Consider the following 19,872-nt stretch of genomic DNA (forward strand, 5'->3'; position numbering starts at 1 on the left):
CTGTTAAAGATTCCAGCCAATCAATGATACCCTCTCTTCGCAAAAGGTCTCAAGACAGAGCTGTTAATCAATCCTGCTATCCCCAGGCTTAGCCTATTCCAGCTCTCCACCACCCCACCCCCCCCCAGCAATGCTGAAATAAAAACAATAAATGGCTACAGCTCAGATAGTTCCATAAAATCAAAGTCATTTATCAGTATCAATGCATGATTTTTACAGTACAAGTGACTGCAGATCAAAAGTACTTAATTGGCTGAAAAGATATTTATAACGTTCTGAGGGCATGAAGGGCCTGTGGAAGTGCATGTCCATCTTCTTTTCAAACACAGAAAGTTTGACAATGGCAAAGACGCCTGCACTTTGACAATACTTTAGATAACCATTATACAGGGCCAAGGAAACTTGCATCTTAGCTCTCAACTTCTGGCCTTCTGTTGAGAAATTCTGAGACAGGCCTGGGCACTTAGCAGAACATTTCCTAACATCGCCATTTTATCAAGGCTTGAACAGTAAACAGGAATTTTCCTTATATATAGATTGAAAGACTGTGGTCCAACGTGTTGATTTTGGCCAAGAACTGACATGAAATGAAAGAGCAAAATATTGGAAATCTGAAAAGGAAAGCAGAAAAATAATTCAGGAGGGCAGCATTCGAAACAACTTGCCTACATGTTTCCTCCACTGGTGATATAGGCCGCTGGAAATCCTCCTCCTACCCTTGGCTAAAAAGATTACCACCCAGGATTTATGTATTTCGCCTGCTCAGTGAAAACCGCCTGCCTTTGAGTGCTGTGTATATATGCGCGGGTAATCACAAGGGGTCACATTTCGATCAATATTGATAGAGGTTTCCCACACAAAAAAGTTTGAAGACTGGCTTAGTACTACTATTACTATTAGTAATATACTAATTACGGCACTATCATTTTATTCCTTGCAGAGCCCTGGCGCAGCATGCTAGCTACACTGAGATAGCATGGGTGATTAGGTAAAGGAATGAGGAAACTGTTGCAAATATATATTTCACGAGTTGAATACTGCAAGTATGGATATATTTAGTGAAAAATAAATCTATTTCACTGGTTGACATGTTCTCTAAGTTGGCAGCAGGAATCATATAGTCTTAACATATTCAGAGGATCCCAATTCAGTTTGAACATCAACCACACCCAGTCGCCGAACCGGTCAGGAGGTCCTGTGGCAACGTTCTAGGGCTGAGATGATAGGCCCCTAATAACCATTTTGCTTTGTTCTGAGTACAACTCCAGCCACTGGAGAATTCCCCCCCCACCCCGTTTCCATTGATTCAATTTTGCCAGTGCTCCTTAGTGCATTACTTGGGAGTAATGCTGTTTTAATATAAAGAGCAGTCAGTCTCATCTCTGGACTTCTGCCCTTTTGTCCATGTTTGGACCAAGGTCCAGAGATTAGTGGTCCTAAAAAAAACCTTAATTGAGCCTCGACGGCCAGGTTATTACTGAGTAAATACTGTTTGACGACACCTTCCACAACTTCACTGATGCTGGAGAGCAGACCTCTCAGGCAGCAATTTGGCCAGATTGGATTTGTCCAGCATCTTGTGGACAGGAGATACATAACTGAGCAATTTTCCAAATTGTCAGACAGATAGCTGTGTACAGGAACAGCTTAGACAGAGGCCCAGCTAGTTCTGGAAAATTATTCTTCAAAACGACAGCCAGCTATTACCAGCACTGGGAGTCTTTGCCTTCTCTGAACTCAGGTGTCATGCGGAATGAAGTGCATTGTCTGAAGGCTGGCATCCATGATCCTGGGGGCCTCAGCAGGTTGAGAAGGACCATCCACTCAGAAATTTTGGCTGAAGATGGTTGCAACTGCTTCAGCCTTTTCCTTTCCTGGGATCTGCCGTCACTAAGGATGGGGGATGTTCACTGAGTCGCCTCCTTCTGTTAGTTACTAAATTGTCCACCACCATTTGTGACTGGACACGCCAGTGTTACAGAGCGTTTTCCTGATCCATTGTTTGTGGGATGACTTAGCTCATTGAAATGTCATTGCTAATAGCTCCCGCAAAGTTACAATAACGTGAACAAGATAACAGCATCCTTTACAGCAATTTTATTTGACACAAGTCAGATTTTGACAATCCCCTTACCGGCAAAATATATGCTCACAGCCTCCAAGGCAGACAGGCTCCTGCAGGAGTTTGCAACTGAAAGAGAGAAACACTCCTGAATAATCAAGACACATACCATAAAATAAACAATATATTTTCTGCTCTCCATGTGCAGCTATTGAAAACAGACCACAGGAAATGCATATAAAAATCAGACAAGGATGTTTGCCCCAGTCACTGTCCGTGTGGAATTTGAACATTCACCCCATGTCAGCGTGGGTCTCGCCCTCACAACCCAAAAAATGTGCAGCTTAGGTGGATTGGCCACGCTAAATTGCCCCTTAACTGGAAAAAAATAATTGGATACTCTAAATTTATAAAAAAGAAAAAAAATGATTTATGCTTTAGTTTTTTTGGTATTTGTTAGGGGACAAAACTAAACCATGCAGAGGAGCTGCAGTACTCGCAGAAAGCACCTAAACATAGAAAGTGAATGAGCAAATCACATGGGTTCTTGTTCTGGCAGTGGTAATTTGACATAAGGATCTGTACAGGAATAGGCCTTACAATCTCATGGGTCTGCCCCAACATTCAGTAAGATCATGGCTGAACTCTTACGTTAATTTAGCTTTAGCATTCTATTTCCATATCTCTCGATTCCTTTCGTGCCCATAAATTCAATGACATCTGCATTGAATATATTCAAGTACTGCTCACATTCTCCACTTTCATTCTGGGCAGCACGGTAGCACAAGTAGCTAGCACTGTGGCTTCACAGCGCCAGGGTCCCGGGTTCGATTCCCCGCTGGGTCACTGTCTGTGAGGAGTCTGCATGCTCTCCCCGTGTCTGCGTGGGTTTCCTCCAGGTGCTCCGGTTTCCTCCCACAGTCCAAAGATGTACAGGTTTTGCCATGCTAAATTGCCCCTTGTGCCCAAAATAGGGTGGATGGGGTTATTGGGATAGGATGGAAGTGAGGGCTTAAATGGGTCAGTGCAGACTGGTCTCCTTATGCACTGTATGTTCTATATGCTACGCATTCATAGCTCTCTGGAGACAAAATTCTAAAGCCTCTGAATAACAACTTTCACCCCAGCTCATCCTAAATAGCCAATTCTTTATCCTGAAATTTCCAATTGTAGACTCTTCAGCAAGGCGACACAAGTCTCTCACATCTACCCTGTCAAGCTCCCAAAGAATTTTATACACTTGCTTCATTAGACACCTCTCATTCTTCTAATCTCAACAGTATGTAGGTCCACCTCTACTCCATCTTTCCTCACAGGAGAGCCCTCTCACCCCAGAAATCAATGGAGTGAACCCCCTAAGGAAAGTATAGCTTTCCTCAGCTAAGGACGCCAAAACTGTACACATGGCATCAGGTGTGGCATCACTAAAGCCCCGTTAATTTGCAGCAAGACTTGCTTATGATTATACCACAACCCATTCATAATAAAGGCTGGCATACCATCTGCCTTCCTAACTTCTTGCTGCACCTACATGTTAACTTTGTAACTCCCACAATGGCGTCCAAAACCCCTTTAAATACCAATATTTATTGACGTCTACCTTCTGCTTTTCCTGAATATGATCCATTTAGTTCTGTATTTAGTCCATTAAACAATCTTAAATTCATGCTAATTTACCTCAAATCCCATGGGTTGTGATCTTGTACAACAAGCCTATTGCACAGCCCCTTACCAAAAGCCTTCTGATAATGCAAATTGCACCCTCAAAAAACACTAAGATTTGTCAAACATAATTTCCCTTTTATAAAACAGTTGACTCTAATTATATTATGATTTTCTAAGCATCTGTTATCATGGTAGCACAGTGGTTAGAGACCCGGATTCAATTCCCAGCTTCGGTCACTTTGCAGAGTCTGTACGTACTCCCCGTGTCTGCGTGGGTTTCCTCCGGGCACTCTGGTTTCCTCTCGCAAATCCCGAAAGATGTGCTTCTTAGGAGAATTAATTGGACATTCTGAATTCTCCCTCAATGTTCCCGAACAGGCGCCATAGTGTGGTGACTAGGGGATTTTCACAGTAACTTCATTGCAGTCTTAATGTAAGCCTACTTGTGACACTAATAAAGATTATTCTCACACTTCCCAGCAATTTCCCTCCTCTTGTCTGAAGTTCACTATTTTCCCCTCCTTCATTTCTTGAGAAAGTGGTGATATATTAGATATCCTTCTATCCTTTGGGGCTGTCTTAGTACTGTTGGTTGAGAGAGGGATGTTGGTGTGGACATCAGAAGAACACAAATTCTCTTTTAAAACAACGTATTTGAGGGTTAAACTGAACCTCGGCTTATCATCCTGGGGAAGGACATAGCATTGTCTCACAGTTGTAATGAGTGATAGAGACAGCCAACCCCAACATTGTGTCTCAGCACTTCTGCCAACGTGGAAGACCAAATCAAAAATCTAAGTTCCAATGCAGCAGAAATGCACAACCAGCTGTTGGGCTGCCTGCTGTTGCATGGGTCAGGTCTGGATTGAATATACTTAATGAAGAGTAAAATACTCTTACGGTCAAACACGCTGATTGCGTTCCCAAGCAGCCCCACTCCACTTCCCAAAATCCCCTTACACCCCAACTCCACACCCCCACCCCAGTATCATCAACAGCCACCCTACCCCACACATCCTCCCCCCAGACATTCCGCCCCCCTACCCTAACCTCCCTAAATTCCTATCCCGACACAAACAAGCCCCACTAGTTCGAACACTCCACCCTGCACCATCCCTACCCCCACAAACACCCTAACCCCACCCCCTGCCCCGACACGCCACCCCCACCCCCACCCCCACCCCCACCCAGACACGCCCCCTACCCCCACCCAGACACGCCCCCTACCCCCACCCAGACACGCCCCCTACCCCCACCCAGACACGCCCCCTACCCCCACCCAGACACGCCCCCTACCCCCACCCAGACACGCCCCCTACCCCCACCCAGACACGCCCCCTACCCCCACCCAGACACGCCCCCTACCCCCACCCAGACACGCCCCCTACCCCCACCCAGACACGCCCCCTACCCCCACCCAGACACGCCCCCTACCCCCACCCAGACACGCCCCCTACCCCCACCCAGACACGCCCCCTACCCCCACCCAGACACGCCCCCTACCCCCACCCAGACACGCCCCCTACCCCCACCAGACACGCCCCCTACCCCACCCAGACACGCCCCTTACCCCCACCCAGACACGCCCCTTACCCCCACCCAGACACGCCCCTTACCCCCACCCAGACACGCCCCTTACCCCCACCCCACCACCCAGACACGCCCCTTACCCCCACCCCCACCCCCACCCCCACAACACCACCTAACTTTGATATTCCCCCTCCCACAGCAACCACCCTGCCCCTCACCATCCCCCGGCTCTCTAACCGCCAGCGCTATAAAATCGGCAATTACCAGCCCGAGCACTGCAGCATCGCCTCCAGCGCGGCCAAGGCCCCGGCTGTACGGTTCCAGTCCTGTCTCAGCCCAAACTCAGGCTGCGGCCCCAACATCACGGCTCGCTCCATCGGCCGCTACCACTCGCGCCAAAACATCAAAGTAGGAGCGGGAGTGGTCTCGCCATGATTGACAGCATATGGGCGTGGTCTCGCCATGATTGACAGCATATGGGCGTGGTCTCGCCATGATTGACAGCACAGGGGCGTGGCCCCGTCGGGATTGACATCCCAGTTTCTCCATGCGATATGACTGTCAGACTGGAGCGGGCCTTTCAATGATTGACAACCCAGGGAAGGGCTTTGCTGCAGTCTGGTAGTCCAGGGGGATTTCATTGACAGGCGGTGGTGATGCGGGTTTGTCAGTGCCGACCGAATTGTTTGGACGAGGTGTCGGGGGCGTGGCTTGGAGTTGATTGACGGCTGGTCGTGGTGGGCGATGCGTGCGCAGATGGCTTCACTCCACCCCCATTGGGGAAGGAAGGGGGAGTTAGTGGCCCAGAGTTCCTGTCATGTGAATTAACTAGTTTCGACAGGTGGCAGATTGAGTAGCTGGGTGGGGGGTTTTGGAGGAAAGTTAGGGGGCCCTCTAATACACTATGGCAACATGCATTTTTATATGCATGTCTTAGTTTGGAGCTTTGGCTTAGTGGTAGGGGTTCTAATGTTTTTTCCATCACACAGCTGACCATGAATCTTTGCCAATCTCACTGCCTGTCATTGTTGTGTAAGAAGGATTTCCAGGGAGATAACCTGTTTGGCCACAAAAGGAACACACATCCCTCCATCAGCTCCGAGGGTGTCACTCACACCTGGAGCCTCTGACTCAGAAGGAGGCCTGCCACCCATCACCACAAGATCTTCCTTAAGAGGCCCCACCCAAGCCAAAAAACATAGGCCAGCTGCCCTCGGAGCACCGCAAATGTGGCAGTGCAATGTGATGCTATTGATCACATGGCATCTGATCACATGACATTGGTGGTACCTGCTCAATGTTTCAATTATCATTGCAATTACAGCCAACAATGTCATACTGAGCAACTAATCTGCTTTAGCATTGTTGGTTTAGGGATTTTGATATTTGATGGGACACTGCAAATGCTTTGTGTTTCTTCAAATGAGCTGCAATTCTGTAAATGGGCTCTAGCGATGATTATAGTGAATTGCCTTAAAATCCTCTGAAATTAGTTTTTCTTTAACAGGTCCGGCAGTGTTATTTTCACTAAATTATTAGGGTTTTACCCTCTAATCATCCTATTTATTATGTGAGGAGAAATTCGGCACCCCCAAAAAACAAAGCCCGAAGTCCTCCTCCAGATCTGTGGAACAGCTACCCTGGGAAGAAAAGATGTGCACAAGTACATTTCACCACATTCCACTGAATGTCCCAGATGACCAGAAACCAAGAGAATGAGGAATCGAAGAAAGTGAAGCAGCGAAGGAGCGGGCTGTGAAGAATTGTAGTTTTGAGCATATTCTTGTGTCAATAATAGATTACCACAGCATACATGATTCCACATTATACCTGTTTCCTCCCAGCTTGGCAGGATGCATTCTCTTTAACACTGACCCATGCCATGTGAAGTAGTAGAATATCATAAAATATTTATTTACGGAAAGAAAGCACGTACTTCAAAAACTGGAAAATTCACTGACTAAAATGTCAAAAATCCAAATATTCTGATGGGTGCACACTAGCTTGATAAATTGATGTCTTTGTCAAAGTCTACTGGTCGGAGGGTCATTGAGACAGAAATGCCTCACGATATGGTTGGAATGTTAAATCCACTGACATTCACTTCTCTATTTGATTGGTCTCTTTGAACGACAACGCTTTCTTCAAAATGTTCTGGTATCTTAGCTTTGAATCATTTGAAATTATGGGGCCGGATTTTCTGGCCATTAAACCCCCCCCCGCCCCGGAGGGATCGTCTGGTCCTGCCATTGGTGAGCCCCCGCTGCGGGTTTCCTGGCAGCAAAGGGTGCGAAAGACAGGAAACTCCGTTGACAGTGGCAGGACCAAAAGATCCCATTGCCAGCCAATGTGGAACACTTCAATGCAATAGAACATGCATGAGAAAAGTGCTGCAGAGGCTGGAAATCTGAAGTAACAGGAGTAAAAGCTGGAAACACTTTGCAGGTCAGGCAGCATCTGTGGAGGCAAAAGTGGAATTAATGTTTCAGATAAATGACCTTGCATTAGTCGCTTCATGGGAGGTTTATTCATTTTATTGAACAATTTGAAATGAGCGGACTATCAAATACTCAGAACTGAATCCCCGGCTATTGAACCTCAGTACTGTAAGAGATGGAGGAAAGTTCTGTTGCCCCCATCCTAACTCGCATCATGTTCCATTCAGCTATTATGCACGTGCTCACTGACCTACATTGGCTCCTAGAAACATAACAACATAGAAAATAGGTGCAGGAGTAGGCCATTTGGCCCTTCGAGCCTGCACCACCATTCAATATGATCATGGCTGATCATGCAAATTCGGTATCCCACTCCCACTTTCTCTCCATACCGTTTGATCCTTTTAGCTGCAAGGAACACATCTAGCTCCCTCTTGAATATATCCAACGAACTGGCCCCAACAGTTTTCTGTGGTAGAGAATTCCACAAGTTCACAATTCTCGGAGAGAAGAAGTTCTTCCTCATCTCAGTCCTGAATGGCTTACCCCTTATTCTTCGGCCGTGACCCTTAGTTCTGGGCGCCCCAACATCAGGAACATTCTTCCTGCATCTAGCTTGTCCAGTCCCATCAGGATTTTGTATGTTGGTCCAGCAACACTCCAACTCTCTTTGCTTCCTTAGAGACTCTTTAAAATCTACCTTTTAGAGCAACCTTTTGGCCATGGAGTCATAGTTTTGCAGCATAGAAAGAGGACCTTCGGCCCATCATTCCCATATTGGCCATCAAGCACCTATCTATTCTAATCCCATTTTTCAGCACTTGGTCTGTAGCCTTGTATGCTGTGGCGATTAAAATGCTCATCTAAATGGTTCTTAAATGTTATGAGGGTTCCCATCTCTACATTCCTTTCAGGCAGTGAGTTCCAGATTTCCACCGCCTTTGGGTGAAAAGGTTTTTCCTCAAATCCCCTCTAAACCTTCTAACCCTTACCTTAAATCTATGCCCTCTGGTTATCGACCCTTAATGAAGAGAAAACTTTTCTTCCGATCTACCCCATCTATGTTCTTCATCATTTTGTACACCTCAATCAGGTCCCCCCCTCAGCCTTCTCTGCTCTATGGAGAACAACCACAGCCTAACCAGCCCCTCTTCATAGTTGAAATGCTCCAGCCTGTAGCCAGCTGGGATGGCCACTTACAACTAGGAACAGAGAAACTCGCAAAGCCGAGCGGGTAAAATGGACAAAGCAAGATTCAGGCAGGCTCAGGGCCTGAAATGTATATTTGCAAGCAAGGACTCCAGACGGTATCGAAACTCCGACCAATTAGCATTTTGATGGGCTGATTAGCATTTGATGGCCCATCTCCACCAAGACAAAGGACTGGTACTCGAGCGACCGGTACAGTCCCAGACATTTCGGCGCCACTCCCTGTTCTAGGGAAGCATAAATAACAGGGTCAGTGACCGCTTGGGACACGCCCAGACATCCAGGCACCCACGCATTTATTGGTTAGAAATCGAACACAGTGATCGGGGATCACCCAATTAGTGGGGTCCAAACTGAAGGACCGCCCAAAAGAGCGTGAAAACCCCCAAGTACAAGAAGAGAGTCCGCCATATGTTCGTCCTATCTTGGACCTGGCACCCCGGCTACGACTATTTCCAAGTGCAGCACCACCAGAAGCAAGTCCAAGTTCACCGCTCACTACCAGACGAATGAGCCTAGCTGAGCAGCAGTTACTTCTCCAGACTTGATAGATCCAGAATCGGACAGCGGCCACTGTTTCTCTGACCTAAGCCGGGTGCCTGAAGTTAAGTACAGGTTGTCTTAGTTGATAGGTGTAGTTAACTAGTAGTGTTTATGTTGCATGACTACTTCTGTGTAAATAAAGTACTCTTGACCTTGAACGAACTAATTGGTGTTTGGCTCTTTGATCGATAGCTGATTGAACCTTGTGGCTCTGAGCATTAAAATATAGGTACCGAAAGAAAGGAGGGCAAACTCACTGATTGCCGTAGTTAGAGCAGAGCCACAGAAAAGGCAACAAGCCCAGGCAGCATCCTGGTGAACCTCCTTTGCACTCTCTCTTGTGCAATCACATCCTTCCTATAGTGTGGAGAACAGAACTGCACACAGTACTCTAGCTGTGGCCTAACAAGTGTTTTATATAGCTCCATTATAACCTATCCTAAGTATTTCCTTATGTAGCTTGGCACCAATATTTTCTGGTAAATCTGCTGTGAAGGGCCTGGCATGTTTTACCATGTGCTGTATAAATGCAAATTGTTGTTGAGAGAAAGCTGTTGGATTGCCACCTTGGGAACTCACCAACTTAGATTTGTAGTTTGTAATGATAGGCATTAATTAGAAGGCTATAACCTAAATTTGTCTTGGAACCAGTTAAAATTTTCATTCCTTGACATTGGCAATATTATCCAATTATAAATACATCTCAACATTAAAGCTCTAATGTAAGTGCTGATAATTTGGATATGTTTCCTGTCTCAATTTCCCATATGACAAGTTAAAGAAGGACGTTAAAAGCTAAAACAATGAATGCTTTCTGCCTCGTTATAGCAATAAAATTGTAATATTCTCATTTGTTTATCATGACAGATTCCCCAAGCCAGAAGACCCACATTCTGCCAGGAACAGATTTATATAGGTGTTGGCGAGATAGCTGTTGATTTGTTCGGCAATGTAATCCTTTACCATTTAATGGGAAAAATGTGGCAAAAATATCAAGAAATACAAAAAAAAGTCAACAACAAAGGCTTGAATTTTAACTCTTTAAATGAAATATTCAGCAAATAATTATCTTTATAAATCTAGGGCTCTCCCTTATCTTGGTCAATATCAAAACACATTGAGTCAACACTGTCGACATCTTCCCATCCATGCAAGATGGTGGATGTGCAGCAAATCAAATCCGTGATTTGAAGTGGTTTTTATGCATTGTTGGGTATTGTTTGCGGCTTTGGCACTTGTTGCCAAGCCACGGTAGACACTGATCAGCATGGTGGCGCATTCCAGTTCACAAGTGATCTTGCCACCACGACTGTCTCCCCAGTGCAAAAATCATAGTTTAGCGCTTTTTTTATACCCCTGAGAATCCTCAAAAGTAGAACTTTGGGTGTCCAGCTGCTTATCTGGCTCCAATTACGTCACCCTACTGAAAATTCAGAAGTTGCAACCATCTTGCATCCTTTGAATTTGTCCAAGCGAACAAAGTCTCTCTGTTTCATGAGTGCCAACGGGCGGTATTCTCCCCCCCCCCCCCACAGGCCGGGTGGGAGAATCGCCATGACGCTGCGCAAGTCACGCCACGCCGCCCTGACACCCGCACGCGATTTCCCCCACCCCGGAACCAGCGCCGTGAGAATCGCGCCGGGCCGCTCGGAGAATTGCCGCAAATGGCGAGCGGCGATTCTCCGGCCTGGAAGGGCCGAGCAGCCGTTCCGACACAACAGGTTCCCGCTGGCGCCGTCCACCCCTTGTCACTGCCGGCGGGAACTGTGCGGGAACGCTGGGGGGGGGGATGGCCTGTGGGGGGGGGGGGGGCTCCTTCACCGGGCGGGGGGCCTCCAATGGGGTCTGGCCCGCGATCGGGGCCCACCGATTGGCGGGCCGGCCTCTCCTCCCCCGGGCCTACCTCCTTCCGTGGCTGGCCCCAGAACACCGGAGCCATGTTGGTGAGGGGCCGTCGTGCGTCAGAAGTTCCCCGCGCATGCGCAGGATGGCGTGGCCCAAGTGCGCATGCACAGGATTGAGCTGCCCCAACTGCGCATGCGCGGGTTGGCGCGGCGCCCATTTGGCACCGTGTATAGAGGCTGGAGCGGCGTGAACCGCTCCAGCACCGTACTAGTCCCCTGTTGCGACCAGAATAGGGCATGCCCGGGACCTGTTTGTGCCGTAGTGAAACGCAACAGCGTTCACGATGGCGCGGGCACTTAGTCCCGGGAGCTGAAAATACCGCCCAACATACTTGAGAGATTTGCCTTTGAAATAATTGTCACATTCATGATTCTGTCTCATGATTCCATGAGATGCCCAGAAAAACCAAAAACAACGAAGGTGAAAGTTTTTTTTTTCTGTTTTTGTTCAGGCATTTATGTATATATACCTGAAACACAGCCACAACCAAAAAGAGAACAAACAGGAATTCACATAACAAATAAATAATTAACACTCCACCGCCCCACCCCCCTACCATTACCCACCACCCGCCCTGCCTCCTTTTTTTATCCCCAGAATTCCCCCCCCCCCCCCCCCCCCCGCTGACGTCTTAACTATCCTTGAAGAAGCCGATAAACGTTTTCCATCTCCGGACAAACCCTTCCACAGACCCTCTCAAGGCGAACTTGATTTTTTTCCAACCGAAGGAACTCTCCGAGGTCACTACCCCACACCACCAGTTTTGCCAGCCCCGAGTCCTTCCGTTCAAATAAGATCCGTTTCTGGGCTACCAGGGAGGGAACGGCCAAGATGTTGGGGTCTCTCACCCCCGGACTCCCGGTTCTTCCAACACTTCAAATATTGTGTTGTAGGCCAGGGTTTAGAGAACACCAAAGTGTATCATGGAGTTCACCTGACCCACAACTTTTACTAGATTGTGGTGTGGGGAGCACAAGGGCCCACTCTACAGGAGTGATGCAGCAGACCATCTAAAGTACTTTTAAAATAAAACAATGTTTAGTCTATGACTCCAGTTAACATTTTATAAACACACAGTAAACATCTTCGCAACTATCAACTCAAATACTCTCGCCAAAGAATACAGTACTCTATGAGTAACCCTTAATCTTTCCTAGCAACATCCATAAGACAAATACCCTCTTTAACAAAGATTGCAGGTTTTTAATTCTCTACTGAGAGCAGTTATGACTTTTAAATTAGCAAGTGATCTGAAGACATTCTTTACATGCAGAGAGATCAAAATTACACCTTGTTTGGCTGGATGCAGCTCCAACTCTGGAAACGAAACTAACACACACACTGCAGCTGCCAGCTCAAAAACAAAAGTAAAGCAGACAGACAGCCCAACTCCACCCACACTCTGACATCACTGCAGCTATTTGATAAACACCATTTCTTAAAGGTACTCTCACATAATAATCACCACTTTTGGACTCGGGACAACCTTCACGCTCCGCACCTCGGACATGACGAACCCCCGCCAGGATCCCTCCAGTTTCAGACAGGCCCAAAAGATGTGGGTATGGTTTGCGGGGGCCCCCGCGTACCGCCCACACCTATCTTCCACCCTCTCAAAAAGCCTGCTCATTCTGGCCACCATCATATGCGCCCTGTGGACTACTTTGAATTGAATAAGGCTAAGCCTGGTGCACAAAGAGGATGCGTTCACTCCTCAGAGCCTCCTCCCACAGCACAGCCTTCAACTCTCTCCCCAGCTCTTCCTCCAACTTCCGCTTAACTTCTCCTGTCGGGGCACCCTCCCAGTCTATTAATTCCTTCTAGATCTCTGACACCCTACCCTCGGCAATCCCTGTTTTCGACACCAACTTGTTCTGCAACCCTGGGGGCGGCAGATTAGGAAAGTACGACACCTATTTCCTCACATAGTCCTGCACCTGTAAGTGCCGGAACCCATTTCCGCTGGGATGCTTATACTCCTCAACCAGTCCCTTCAAGCTCGAAAAGCTGTCTCCCATGAATAGATCCCCAAACTGCTCAATCCCCGCCCGCCGCCACCCCTGGAACCCCACATCTGGGCACCCCCCCCCCCCCCCCCGCACCCCCCACCACAGCAAACCTATGATTTCCACAAATCGGTGCCCAAAGCGAGGCACCCTCTAGCCTCAGGGCCGCCACCACCATCAGACCTGTGGAGTGCCTGGTCGGCGAGAATGGCAGGGGTGCCGTCAACAGTGCCCCTAAGATAGTGTCCTTGCAAGAGGCTGCCTCCATCTGTTCCTATATCGGCCCCGCCCACACTATCCAATTCCTGACCATGGATATATTTGCTGCCCAGTAATAGTTCATCACATGTGGCAAGGCCAGCCTGCCAACGCCCCCCACATCCCCACTCCAGCAGCACCTTCTTCACCCATGAGGCTTTCCTCGCCCACACAAACCCCGAGATCAATGCATTAATCTTCCAAAAGAAGGCCTTTGGAATAAAATTTAGAAGGTTCTGGAACATGAATAAAGACCTCGGGAGTACCATCATCTTCACGGACTGCACCCGCCCCACCATCGACATTGGGAGCACGTACCACCTCTTAAAATCCCCCTTCATCTGCTCCACCAGCCGGGCCAGATTCAATTTATGTAATTGCTCCCATCACCGCACCACCTGGATGCCCAGATACCTGAAACTTGCCCTCATTACCTTAAACGGCAGCTCGCCCAACCTCCTCTCCTGCGCCCTCACCTGGATCAGGAAAAGCTCACTCTTAGCCTTGCTACTTATACCCAGAGAACCGGCCAAATTCCTCCAAAATGTCCTTGATTCCCCCTCCCCCCGATACCTTCCAGTGGGTGCGATATGTAGAGCAATAAATCGTCCGCATATAACAAGACCCTGTGCTCCAGCCTCCCACCCCTGCCCCACCCCCCACTATACCTTGCCAACTCCTTGACGCTCTAAGCACCATTGCCAATGGCTTGATTGTCAAGACAAAGAGCAACGGGGAGAGTGGACATCCCTGCCTCATCCCACGATGCACCTAAAATACCCCAAACTCACCCGGTTCATCCTTACACTCGCTGTCGGCAAGCGATACAACAACCGGACCCAATCCACAAACCCCTGCCTGAACCCGAACTGCCCTAGTACTTCCCACAAATACTCCCATTCTACCCGATCAAAGGCCTTCTCCGTGTCCATAGCGACGACTACCTCCAAATTCTGCCCCTCCGAGTGCATCATTATAATGTTCAACAAACTCTTAACGTTAGCCGATAGATGCCTTCCCTTTACAAACCCCGTCACGTCTTCGCCTATCACCCAGGGAACACAATTCGTATTCCGCGAGGCGAAGATCTTTGCCAGCAACTTGGCATCCACATTCAGCAGTGACATCAGACGGTAGGACCCACACTGCTCCGGGTCCTTATCCTTCTTCAAAATAAAAATAATAATAATCTTTATTAGTGTCACAAGTAGCGTTTCATTAACACTGCATTGAAGTTACAGTGAAAATCCCCGAGTCGCCACACTCCAGTACACTGAGGGAAAATGCAGAATGTCCAATTCACCTAGAAAGCACGTCTTTCGGGACTTGTGGGAGGAAACTGGAGAACCCGGAGGAAACCCACGCAGACACAGGGAGAATGTGCAGACTCCGCACAGGCAGTGACCCAAGTCTGGAATCAAACCTGGGACCCTGGTGCTGTGAAGCAACAGTGCCAACCACTATGCTACCATGCTGCCCTATGTTGCATCTGAATCTTGACACACGGTGCCGCCGTACAACTAAGGATATCGTGGCCTGCTATAACATGGGGGGGGGGGGGGAGCTCCACCTTGTCCCTCACCTCATTAAATGTCCTTACCAGCAGGGGCCCCAAGTGTCCCAAAAATGTTTCATAGAATTCTACCGGGAAGCCATCTGGGCCTGGAGCCTTCCCTGCCTGGATTGCCCCCATACCCTCCATCACCTCCACCAGTCCAATGGAGGCCCCAGCCCCCATACCAGGTCCTCTTCCACCTTGGGAACTCCAACCCGTCCAAAACATGCCTCATTCCCTCCCCCCGGTGAAGGGTTCTGATTCATATAACCTCTTATAAAAGTAGTTGAAAACCCCTTTCACCACCCACTAAGTCAAAGACCATATTTCCCCTCCTATCCTACACCTTTTCGACCTCTCTCACCGCCTCCTGCTTCCTCAGTTGATGAGCCAATATCCTGCTCGCAATCTCCCCAAACTCACAGATTGCCCCCCTGGCCCTCCGCACCTCCCCCACTGCCGAACCAGTAGACATCAGACCGAACTCCATCTGAAGTTCCTGCCGCTCTTTAAACTGCCCAGCCATCGGGGGCTCCGAGTATCTCCTATCAACATGCAGGCTCTTATCCACGAGCCTAGCCATCTCTGCCTGCCCCATCTTGACCCTATGTGCCTATGTATCAATATAAACTCCCCCCTGACTACTGCCTTCACTGCCTCCCATAGCGTGGCAGCCGAAACCTCACCCATACTAATCAACTCCACACAGCTCCGAATGGCAGCCCTCACCCGCTCACACACCTCATCTGCTAACAGCCCCACATCTAACCTTGACTGCAGGCGCTGACCCCCCCCCCCCCCACCCCTGGTACACTTGCATGTCCACCCACAGCGACGTGTGGCCAAGACCACAATCGCTGAATACGACGAACCGACCACCCCCGCCAGCAGTGTTATCCATCACAAAGTCAGCGATCCGGGAGTACACCCTGTGCACATGGGAGAAGTACGAAAACTCCTTTGCCCTTGGCCTCCCAAACCTTCTTGGATTCCCCCCCCCCCCCCCCCCCCCCCCCCCACCCACCATGCGCTCCATAAATCCTTTTAGCTCCCTCGCCACTGCCGTTACCCTCCCCAACTCGACCGGTCCAATTTCAGCTCGATAACCATATTAATATCCCCCCCCCCCCCCCCGCATTATCAGCCGTGTGACTCCTGATCCGGAATCTTCCCTCCCACCTGCCTCATAAATTCAACGTCACCCCAATTTGGGCATAGACGTTCACCAAAACCACTGGCATCCCCTCCAGTTTCCCACTCATCCATCACGAACCTTCCCCCACCGAGTCTGCTACTGTATTTCCCACCGCAAACGTTACCCTCTTATTTATTAGCACCACCACCCCATGCATCTTCATGTCTAATCCTGAGTGGAAGATCTGGCCTACACCCTTTCCTAAGACTAATCTGATCCCCAATCTTCAGGTGCGTTTTCTGTAAAAATGCCACATCCACGTTTAAGCTCCTCAAGTGCGACCATTTGACCAGCTCATTCAGTCCTCTCACATTCCATGTAATCAGCCTGGTCGGAGGGCAGCTCGCTCCCCCCCTCCCCCCCCCCCCCCCCCCCCTCCCCACCCCCACCTATCAGCCAGAGCCTCTTGGACCAGCCCCCGGCCCATGCCATGTGACCCTCCAAGCCCGCCCTCAGATGCCCGAACCGACCACCCTCGCCAGCAGAGTCTTATCCATCACAAAGTCGTCGATCCAGGAGTACACCCGGTGCACATGGGAGAAGTACGAAAAGTCCTTCGCCCTCAGCCTCCCAAACCTATACGGGTCCACTCCCCACGCCCCCAATGTGCTCCTTAAACCCTTTTAGCTCCCTCACCACCGCCGATACCCTTCCCAACCGCAGACTCGACCATCACAACTGTTACCAGCATCCTCCCTATTGCACTTCAACAGCCCCACCCATGTCAGCAATCCCAACCCCCTCCAACACTCTAATCACCTGCTCTCACCACCCCCCCACTGCGCTGCTGTGAACTAGCTCACCCACTAGCCTGGCAGCCCTCGCTCATGGCACCAAACATCCTCTCCCCCACTGATTCCCCTCCCTCCGCTCGCAAACTTCCATGGTGCAAACAATACAATAATAAAGTGCACTCACCCAGCTCGATCTGCCAGCATCCCACCAAAGAACGCCACAAGAAAGAAAAACGACCCCTGAGTGAAGAGATTCTCCTCTGACCATCCCCCCAAAGAAACAGAGCAATAACAATAAAATAACTCCCCCTCTCCCCCCCCCCCCCCAACAAGGGGGGGGGGGGGGGGGTGGGGGGGCAGAGAGAACCAGCATCCCATCACACCTCCTCCAAAGTTCAATATCTGCCATCTCCTGCCAATCCAATGTCTCTCACAAACTCCATTGCCTCCTCCGGTTTCCCAAAATAATACTTGCAAACATTGTGGGTCACCCAGAAGCAGGCCAGGTACAGCATCCCGATCTTCACCCCCTTCTTAAAGAAGGCAATCTTGACTCGATTGAATCCAGCTCTCCTTTTGGCCAGTTCCGCACCCAGGTCCTGGAATACCCAGAGCTCCTTACGGTCTCATCTCCTCGTCTGCCTGGCCCAGCTCAAGATCCTCTCCTTATCCAGGAATCTATGTAACCTCACCACCATCACGTTAGCCTCAGGCTGCTGTTGAGTAAAGAGTCAAGAGTTCTGTTCCTTTTCCCAAACACCTTTATTTTTCCTTTGAACACACTCAGCATCAAATTCTATCATCATATCACATGCCCCCAAGGCCATCTGTAGCCTCTTTACATAGCAGTGCCAATTATTGGATCAATGAGACATCTAATTGGAATGTTTCTTAACCCATTCCTTTACAGTCTTCCCTTCCTTGGAGAAAAAAAGTAATTAGGTGAAAACAAAATTACGAGAAACTCCAAAACACATGCAATTTCCCCCCTCGTTTTATTTTCGTTTTTGGAAGGAAAAAAACCCCCAAAACAGCAGTCACAGAAACAGGCGCCCTTCATGAACAATACCCAAAAGTTTCTGTGAACTAGCCCCTCTTTTCGTTAAACAGTCAGATAATTAATAGCTACTGTCGACCCATTTAATTTTTGCTATCTCCCCTCTGTCCAACATCTGCTTCAGACTTGCGATGTCTGTCCTCAGCCTTTTCTCATTGACACTTTTTGTAGAGTGCACATTTTCCCACAGGGATTTATTGTCAATGTGACACTCAATGGGTAAGTTACCCAAATACCCTAATCCCAAAATGTCTGTCAATATCTGAGATATATAAAATGCCATATCCACCGCCTCTACAAGGCTTAAAGTCTCAGCAGCCAAAGTGCTTTTGACCACTCTCCTTATTTTATTTGTTTACCATTGTTAAGGAAAATTATAAAGCCTCCTGCGCTTGAAACCCCATTACAAATTTGCACAGGACGCATCACTGTAAACTATGAGTTTCAAGTGCCTAAGATCCTCTAAAACCGGGAATCTCAAAACACTCCTACATTTTTAGTTTGACCAGCGCTTTATTTGCCATCATTATGTCTTCCACTTTAGGATCATTCATTTTTGTACTCAACTCTAAGACATCAAAACTCAAGTCAGGCCTAGTCTGTTGTTATGGGCCAGGGTTTATGGCCATTTATGGGCCACTTTGAGAGCCCCAAAGTGTATCATGGAGTTCACCTGACCCACAACTTTGAATAGATTGTGGTTATGGGGAGCACACGGCCCTACTCTGCAAGTGTGATGCACATCTACAGTACTTTTAAATTAAAACACTGTTTATTTATGAAACCAGTTAACACTTTATAAACCCGCAGTAAACATCTTAACAACTATCAACACCAATAAATGCCCCAAAGAATACAGTAACTCTTAATCTTTCCTTGTCCAGAAGACAAAAATAACCCTATTTACAGAAAGACATCAGGTTTAACTTCACTACTGAGAACAGTTACCACTTTGGAATCACCAAATGAACATTCATAAGCTTGCAGAGATTCATACACATCTTTCTGTGATTGCAGCTTTTCCAAATCTAAAACAAAACTAAACACACCCTGTAGCAAACAGCCTAAAGCAAAAGTAGTCAGACAGTCCAGCTTCACCCACACTCTGACATCACTGATAAACACCCATTTCTTTAAGGTACATCCACATGACACTGTCCACCGAACCAATTCAGTTGCCTAATTAAACATCACAGGTGCTCTTTTTCCATCTTTGAAACCACAGCGTCTTTTTGTGAAACCCGACTACGACTAACTGCTATTGGGCTGATGCTCTCCAAATAAGATTGTTGACGTAAAGTTGCCCCAACTTAGTCTGTCCCATTTCCAGTCCAATATATTTAAATGTCCCGGAAGTCTGACTTCCAACCCTGAATTCTTTCCTCAACCCAGAGATTACAATAGCTTCGAAATCACTAGTCCCACCCAACAAAAAATCATCGACATGCATCATAAAGATGCCAGAAAGATTTCCCTTTTGGTGCCAGTAAAACATTGCCGGATCTGCTTTCAACTGGCAAAAGCCTGACCTTACCGAAAAATACCAGGCCCTAGACGCATCATTTAGTCCATATACACATTTGTTCAATATCCAGAGTACCCCTTCTCTGTTAGCTGCCTTTTTAGGAGGACGGGAAAAAATGTCTCTCTGGAGCTGATGCCCCTGCAAAAGTCAGCTTTTATATCTATAGATTTGCATTCCCATGCCTTTGTGG

The 19,872-nt window shown here is 48.2% G+C and overlaps 1 protein-coding gene across 1 annotated transcript in view; it reads right to left on the reverse strand.

The window, feature by feature from the left end:
- The window catches only part of bard1 (BRCA1 associated RING domain 1), a 296,594-nt gene extending 290,750 nt beyond the window's left edge, over nucleotides 1-5,844 (reverse strand). The window contains exons 1-2 of the mRNA XM_038787068.1: nucleotides 5,522-5,844; nucleotides 2,135-2,191 (exon numbers count right to left, since the gene is read on the reverse strand). Of these exons, the coding sequence (XP_038642996.1) occupies nucleotides 2,135-2,191; nucleotides 5,522-5,634 (170 nt within the window). The 5' untranslated portion in view covers nucleotides 5,635-5,844. The remainder of the gene's footprint in view (nucleotides 1-2,134; nucleotides 2,192-5,521) is intronic.
- Between the last annotated feature and the right edge of the window lie 14,028 nt (nucleotides 5,845-19,872).

The sequence above is a fragment of the Scyliorhinus canicula genome, chromosome 2 (genome assembly GCF_902713615.1).
Source record: "Scyliorhinus canicula chromosome 2, sScyCan1.1, whole genome shotgun sequence".
NCBI lineage: Eukaryota > Metazoa > Chordata > Chondrichthyes > Carcharhiniformes > Scyliorhinidae > Scyliorhinus > Scyliorhinus canicula.